This window comes from Prunus mume, linkage group LG6, assembly GCF_029339155.1.
Source record: "Prunus mume cultivar Tortuosa linkage group LG6, ASM2933915v1, whole genome shotgun sequence".
Lineage (NCBI taxonomy): Eukaryota > Viridiplantae > Streptophyta > Magnoliopsida > Rosales > Rosaceae > Prunus > Prunus mume.
In genome coordinates this window covers 5,212,407-5,219,862 of record NC_142703.1, presented here as the reverse complement: position 1 = coordinate 5,219,862, position 7,456 = coordinate 5,212,407, and the positions used below count along the sequence as shown (strand labels likewise).

At 37.3% G+C, this 7,456-nt stretch overlaps 2 protein-coding genes across 2 annotated transcripts; both read right to left on the bottom strand.

Annotated features, from left to right (window-relative positions):
- Positions 1-218: 218 nt before the first annotated feature.
- On the bottom strand, positions 219-2,963 carry LOC103336377 (cytochrome P450 CYP749A22-like). The gene is made up of 5 exons (XM_089054001.1): positions 2,635-2,963; positions 2,316-2,542; positions 1,976-2,208; positions 1,099-1,477; positions 219-992 (listed from the first exon to the last, which is right to left on the bottom strand). Exons 1-5 carry the CDS (start codon positions 2,915-2,917, stop codon positions 564-566), a joined length of 1,551 nt encoding a protein of 516 aa, XP_088910127.1. The 5' UTR covers positions 2,918-2,963; the 3' UTR covers positions 219-563.
- Positions 2,964-5,441: 2,478 nt separating this feature from the next.
- LOC103336378 (ubiquitin-conjugating enzyme E2 32-like) lies at positions 5,442-6,899 on the bottom strand. Its single transcript, XM_008239414.3, has one exon. It carries the CDS (start codon positions 6,433-6,435, stop codon positions 5,512-5,514), a length of 924 nt encoding a protein of 307 aa, XP_008237636.1. The 5' UTR covers positions 6,436-6,899; the 3' UTR covers positions 5,442-5,511.
- Positions 6,900-7,456: the final 557 nt, after the last annotated feature.

Below are 7,456 nucleotides of genomic sequence, written 5' to 3'. Positions count from 1 at the left end.
ACCATTAAAATATATTATTATTATATTTACCAGTAGTTTTTTTTTTTTTGGTCAACTATTTACCAGTATATTTATTTAAAAAGTTACAAAAATATGTTAAAACGTATAGCCGCGCGGCTATACTGTTTATCGAATATTCAACACCATTTTACCGTATCGGGGTAATTGAAAAAGTCGAGCTCAATGAACAAACAGTCAATATTCTGGAAGTTCCGACGTTTCTATTAACCAATACATGATTCTATAAATTCCCATAATCAAATCAGTGCACCGCAATCTGTCTACATATTGTTAATCGGGGCTATGAGAAAAAAGAACAAAAAGAAACAACAGTTTTGATTACAAAATGGAAGGCAGCAAAGGGTCTAATGCACTATGGACTAACACATTTGTGCTGATGTTGGTTATTTATTTTAATAAAAATTCTTGACAATCAATCAGTGTATCACTTGCACTGTTTATAAGCTAGCAGTATATCCAAAGCCATCAATGTCCAGGTACTTGATACACCAACACCAAGCGCAAGAATCATGGCGCAATCCATACATCATTGTGTTCGCAGTTCAAAGTGAGTGTAGCATTACCTGAACTCCAAGCTGCGGCCGAACTGTAAGATAATGCAAGGGAAAGTGAACATAACCAGGGGAAAGAGTGAAGGAGTAGCGTTGTAGAATCATTGACAGAGCAATTTTTGCTTCAGTGGAGCCAAAGTTCAAGCCCACACAAGTTCGAGGTCCCAATCCAAATGGTATGAATGCACCTATGTTATTGTTAGTTGCCTTAGCAACCCCTTCCAAGAATCTCTCGGGTTTGAAAAGATGCACATCCTGTCCCCAGATTTCAGGATCATGGTGAATTGCTATGGTTGAGATAACCAAGTCAAGATTAGGAGGAAGAGTGAGCTTTCCCAGTCTAACTTCTTTTTCAACTTTCCTTATAATTGAAACAGGTGGAGGATATAACCTTAGAGACTCATTAATGATCATACTAATCTGCATGAAAATGAAACAGAGGTAACAAATCAGGATTTAAAATTTTAATTGAGAATATATTTCTGCCACTTACAAGAGGAATTCATTGTGTTCTTGACTTTCTTACTGTTTTCAGTTTGGAAATGCCATCGGGATGTGGAGTTTCTTTGCCAAATAATTGTATGACCTCCTTTCTTGCTTCCTCTTGCCAATCTGTATGGATTGCCAGAAGCAACACAGTCCAAGAAAGCAAAGTAGTAGTAGTTTCTTGTCCGGACATGTAAAACGTCTTGCAATCATCAACTACTTCGTCCACCGAAATCCTCTGGCTGTCATTGGCATCATGTTGAGCCTTTACAAGTAATCCAAGATAATCACTTCCAAATCTGTCTTCTACTCCGGACATTGCCTTCTCTTCTCTTGTCTTAATAATCTCTATTATAGAGTCCCGTATACCTTTCTCAAGTTTGTCCGATTCTATCTCATCACTGGTTTTGAAGAACTTACTGCAATTTTCAAAGAAAGACTAAACATGAGAACAGAAGTAATGCTCACTCATATGGGAAAACAATAACAGAAGAATGGTTCTCTGCATAATGCGCCAACTATACAATGAAAATGAAATTGAGTATGTTTCTCCCAGCTATATATTGCAAATTCGATTGAGTATGTTTCTCCTGGCTATAGTGCAAATTTGTGCTGAATTCAAATTTTGTATTTGCATCAATATCTCTTCTATTTTAGGGAGAGCATAAGCATGAGTCAGATTTTTTGAAGAAGATACAGAGAGAATTTTTTAGGCATGAATCTACAGTAAGGTACATAGTGTATGCTACCAAATTGAATGGATCCCGAAATTGACCAACCAAAGATCATTCGGATGCCATTTATATTGAGAGGTAAGAATGTCAAACATTAATCAATCAATCAATCAATAACTAAGAGAACGGAGATTGAATGGCTATCCATGCGGTTCCCCAATGATTTAGTTGAAATGAAGTTACCTAATGACAGGAACCCTGATTGCAAGATAATTTTGGTAGATTATGAAGCCTAACTTGGTCAACATCTCAAAAATATGCTTTCCTTCGATATAGCTGCTGCCAAAAGCTGTTCTGGAAATCACTTCTGAAGTCAACAACCTAAACTCTTGAAGCACATCAATCTCTTTTCCTTCATAATTTGTCCACCTTCCTAGCATTGTCTCAGTACTAGCTACCATTGCTGGAATCATACTCTAGTAAAACAATACCATCCCATCAGATCAGATATAACTTCACTACCATACCTAATTTACTACACTACTCTTTGCAAGAAATTACCATCAACGGCAAAGAAACTTACTTTTAAGCTCTCTCCATGGAAGGAAAGAGTGGCCAACTTTCTCAATTTTTCCCATTTTTCAGCTTTGGTTGTTGACACCAGGCCATCTCCTAATAGCTTCTTTACAAAGTTTTGGACCTCTTTTTTTGGATAAGCTCCATCTTTGTTATTCAGTATCTGTTTGCACAATTCGGGTTCTGTGATCACCAATTGAGCTTGAGAACCATGCCACTGCAGATAATTCTTTCCTGTTGATAAAGATGACCAATATTTAATACTTGGAACAAAACCACAACAACAAAAAAAACCAAAAAGCTAGCTAATTGAGATAATTTCTTACCATAAATCTTGGTCCAGTAGTGAATGTGAGGTTGGACTAAAGGAAGTGTGTCGTGGGATATACTTTTGGGCCTGGCCATGGCTTCTTTCATCATCTGGGAAATTTCTTTGTTGTTTCCGTGGATGAGTCTGTAAGGAGGGCCTTGGATCCCCTGCAGACCCATCTGCTTCTGCATGCGAGTTGGAGTCCACCATAGCTTGTGAAGGATCTTTATGAGAACTAAGACCAGTAACAAGCAAAGAAAGCTTGAAAGAGTCAACACCAAGACTCCTAAAGAACACATCTTTCTTTCTTTCTTTCGTTCTTTCTCTTAGTCAAACCACTCTGAGTTTTCTTTTTTCAACAGTCCAAAGTTTTAAAGTTTTCTGCTCCTTGTTTTTTGCCCAAATTTAGATAATAATAAAAAAGAAGAATAATAATCAATAATCATCAATACTTTGCTTATTTGGGTCAATTCCTCACATGAGAACAAAATGTTTTGTTAATTGATTTATTTATGTATATGTGTGATATTCATTGTGATTTAAATATAATGCTACAATTTTCACCCCTTATTCTATTTCCCCACCCATTATGTAAAATTGAAAAAACATAATCGTATCTTTCTATCCACTATTATTCCTAAAATATCTTTTAATTATTAATTCAAGCAAATTCTCTTTGCGAATCCATTAGGGATCCGTACTGTATCCTCGACTTTAGTTTTTCTCTTAATTAAAACATATAAATATATTTCCTAAAAAAACATAAATTAAAAAAATAAAAATAATTCCTAACATAAACGCCAAGTTTAATGCCCTTTTCCTCTTACGTGTTCTGCTTTCTTTCTCTGTATATGTGTGACATTCCTCATGATTTATATATGAATACTACTATTTCCAACCCCTGTCATATTTCTCCACCCACCTTAACTTCTCACCCACCATGTGAATTTGAAAAAACACAATCCTATTAATTGGCAAGACCACCATTGCCAAGACTGCTTATAACCAGAACTTCTATAAATTTCAAGGTAGTTGCTTTCTTGCAGATATTAGAGCAACTTCAAAACTTCCCAATGGTTTGGTTCACTTGCAAAGGAACCATTCTTTCAGATCTCCAAAAGGGAATATACAGCTTGGATGAAGGAATAACAAAGATCAAACGGGTGATACGTTGCACAAGAGTTCTTATTGCTCTTGATGATGTGGACAACCTGGAACAATTCAATGCAATTCTTGGAATGCGAGAATGGCTTCTGGCTTCATCGAGGAAGTAAAATAATCATAACAACTATACATAACATTTGTTAAAGGCTTATGAGAATTGTGCAATGTTTAAGGTGGAAGGGTTGCATGAGTATGAATCACTTGAGCTTTTCAGTTGGCATGCCTGCCATTAGACAACCCCATCCTGGCTAAGGTTACAGGAAATGCTTATTGATTTTTTTTTCCCTCCAACAATTTTTATCCTATTGCTTGTTATAGGAAATGCTTATTGTTCAAAGTTTGAATGGAGTTATTCTTGAGATAATAATTTTTGCAGTAAGATGTGACACACTGAGAGCTCAAAATGAAGCATCTTCTGGAGAAGATTTAAAATAAAAAATTAAAAAATTGAAAGACCTCAAATTACGGTATAAAAATTGGAAGGTAATTTGCTTTAATCTCTCTGTTTTTGCTCCTGTACAATGTTTAAATTTTGGGTTCCCTTAATTGTATTCATCATTTTAGGAGGAGCACAGTTCATTTCATTTCGTGATCCTGCTGATAAAATGATTGAGGAGAAGGACAAAGAAATTTCTAGACTTACAGATATGATAATAAGAATCTTCATCAATCACTGGACTCAAGACCACGAATATGTTCCTTTTTCTTAAGTGACATCTAAACCCTTACACTTCAATTTTCTGATAATTTTTTTTATTCTGTATTTGTAATCCATTGTCCTGACATTGCGGTGTATAACCTCAGGCTGATGATAACGATAATTATAACACAAGTAGGAGGATCCTGAGTACAATGTCTTATTAGCTGTTCCAGTTAGATGAAGAGTTTCTGTAGAACTTATTTTCCCTTGTATTATTCATATGATCATTATACATATATATATATATATATAAGTTTGTAGAGAATAATCTACAATTACAACAAGCCATTATTATAAACATAAATATGAAGTTGTGACCTAACAACAACGTAACTAACAACCGACCATTTTCTATCATTAATAGAATTAACTATTGTAACTAAAATACTATTGTAACTCCCTAATACTCCCCCGCAAATCGAGCACACAGCATAGCAAGATTTGAATGAAGAAACACATAGTAATGAAGATGGCGGCATCAGTCGGTTGTAGTAGTCCAGTAAGGGGAACCAAAAAGAAGAACTCCAACCTCCATAGTTGCAACAGCCGCATGCGAGAAACAGAGAAACAAAGTAACCTCCATAGTTGCAACAGCCGCATGCGAGAAACAGAGAAACAAAGTAAACATATCGCTCATTGAAAGGCAGATTTGTTCTACATGCATTTTTCTTTTCCTTTAAAAAGCCTGATTGCCTCGAGAAGTCGAGAGGAAAGGTTTGACTTGATATGAAAGAAGAATAAAATGCAAGAAGAGCCCAGAAATGCAATATTCATTACTCTCTCTCAGTTGATGACAACAAAGTTGTTGAAATCAAATCACTCCAACCGATGTGTCAAAGCTAATAAATGAAGATTGGAGGTTGAGATGTTATTTTTGACATCCCAAAAGTAAGATGTCAAATGAATATTTTATTATTTTTTCTTTTCTTTTTAATTTAAAATAAATTAACACTAAAATGTAATAAAATAATAATTTAATTTGACATATCGAGTAGAGTGTAAAACTGTATAAGATGTCAAATAACTACATCAACCATCAAATTTAAATTTGATATTTGGTAACATCTCCAACTCTAAAAGTGTTTGGAGTGTTTGGAGGACAGAAAGTAAAACTAAAAAAATAGAGATAATGGTAGAAATGGTAGTCCGGGAGCACACTGTTACCAATGGGCCTCCGCCCCTGATGAAGGCCTCATTCATAGAACCCAAAATTCCAACCGCGGCCTCATTCATAGAACCCAAAATTCCAACCCTGTCGGAATTGGTCGCTTGAAATGCATTCCCAATAACGTTGCCGCCTGTGCCGTTGGAGAAGTTGTAGACAGCAGCGCCGCCGCCTGTGCCGTTGGAGAAGTTGTAGACAACAACGCCGCCACCTGTGCCGTTGGGGACGTTGTAGACAACAGCACCGCTCCCTGTGCCGTTGGAAGGAAAAGGAACAGCTGGTGCCTTGCTTAGCATATATTTATGAATCTGATCAATTAACTTCTGACGTTCAAAGTCAAAAGGGCTATCTTTTGTGGCTGCTGCACGCGATTTGATGGCCAGGGCAAGCCTTTCTTCCTTACTGCATTTTAATGAACACAATTCATCATCTGGGTTGGTGGGCATTGAATGAATGAAATCAACCAAAACATCTCGCACCCTACATGATGGCTTCCATTTATCCAGTCGCCTTAAACAGATCTCAGTATGGGTTTTGAAGCGACCATTTTCCGTCAAAGGTATGATTGAAGGAGGCTTAGATGGGTATTCCCCCGAAAACAGGACACGCCCATGATAAATCCCACCCTCGAATTCAGTTCCTTTAGCGCCTCTGACTGCAAATTGCCATTGAAATTGAAATTCTTCCCGCTCGAGCTGGCCGCACATGAAATCGTCAGAGGGATTGGATTCAATCTCTCTATACTCCTCTCGAATCCGCGTCAACGCTCGGTTGCGATCCAATTCCATTTGATTTTGTTCGATCTGCGTCGATCCGACTCGATCCACCACAAACACCTCTTCCGGTTAGCAAAACTTCAAATATATACAATTATTCTCACAATACGAGCGAAGAGATGAGGAAAAATGGCCGGCTGTGTTTGTATGCAGGGCTCCTGATGCACATGCAGAGTAAATATGCAGATCTTGTTGCTGTTTCTTCAGAGCAAATTCAAAAGCTTAGATGGATTTGAAGTTCAAGGCTCTCACAACTTACAGTGACAGAGAAGAAGAGGCAAAGCTGTAACTGTTTGAGAGTTGAACAGAACTAGTCTAGAGATGTCCATTTGGCTGAGAAAGAACTGAACCAGGGAAACTGAGCATGAGATGAAAGCAGAAGAGTAGACAGTGGCACAGTGCAAGAAAAAGAAGTCGAGAAGCGGAGATTGCAGAATGGGAGGGTGCGGCGCCCAAAAGTGAAAACTTTTAGGGTTAGAGATGTGGCGTCATTTTATAGATGAGAACGTAATAGAATAGGTTAGGGGTCGTCAACGTCAAGGGGCTGGGCTTTCTAGGGCTCGTCAATGCGCTGGGCTTTCTAGGGCTCGTCAATGGGCTGGACGTAATAGAATATGCAAATCTTGTTGCTGTTTCTTCTGATACATCCCAAGTTTTCACCTTGATATTTGATCTGTGAGATATTGTCTTTTGCCGCATCAATTATGCAGGTCAATCGGCTGTTCACTCACATTCAACAACAATTGTCGACGGTCCAAACACATCATCAATATAACCATATCAATAAATAAATCAAAAGCGTAACAATCAATCAATTATAAACTCTCATCCAAATAACAACATCAATCAATGTAAATATCATATTAACAAATTCTAATCCATAAAAAAACACTACATATATCAATTTCATTATTTTAAACAAATATATAGAAATTCTACTCACTTGAAATTATGGGAGGCGATGGCAACACAAGGGCTGTTGCAGCAGCAGGAGGTGATCGGCGTCGGTGGAGTGGCGGTAGGGGTAGTGGCT

Bases quoted from the DNA above. Each gene is read 5' to 3' on its own strand.
- LOC103336377 (XM_089054001.1), bottom strand. From the start codon at position 2,917: ATGTGTTCTTTAGGAGTCTTGGTGTTGACTCTTTCAAGCTTTCTTTGC. The intron at 2,543-2,634 runs GTAAGAAATTAT...CTTTATCAACAG, and splicing joins CTACTGGACCAAGATTTATG to GAAAGAATTATCTGCAGTGG. The intron at 2,209-2,315 runs GTAAGTTTCTTT...TTGTTTTACTAG, and splicing joins TCCATGGAGAGAGCTTAAAA to AGTATGATTCCAGCAATGGT.
- LOC103336378 (XM_008239414.3), bottom strand. From the start codon at position 6,435: ATGGAATTGGATCGCAACCGAGCGTTGACGCGGATTCGAGAGGAGTAT.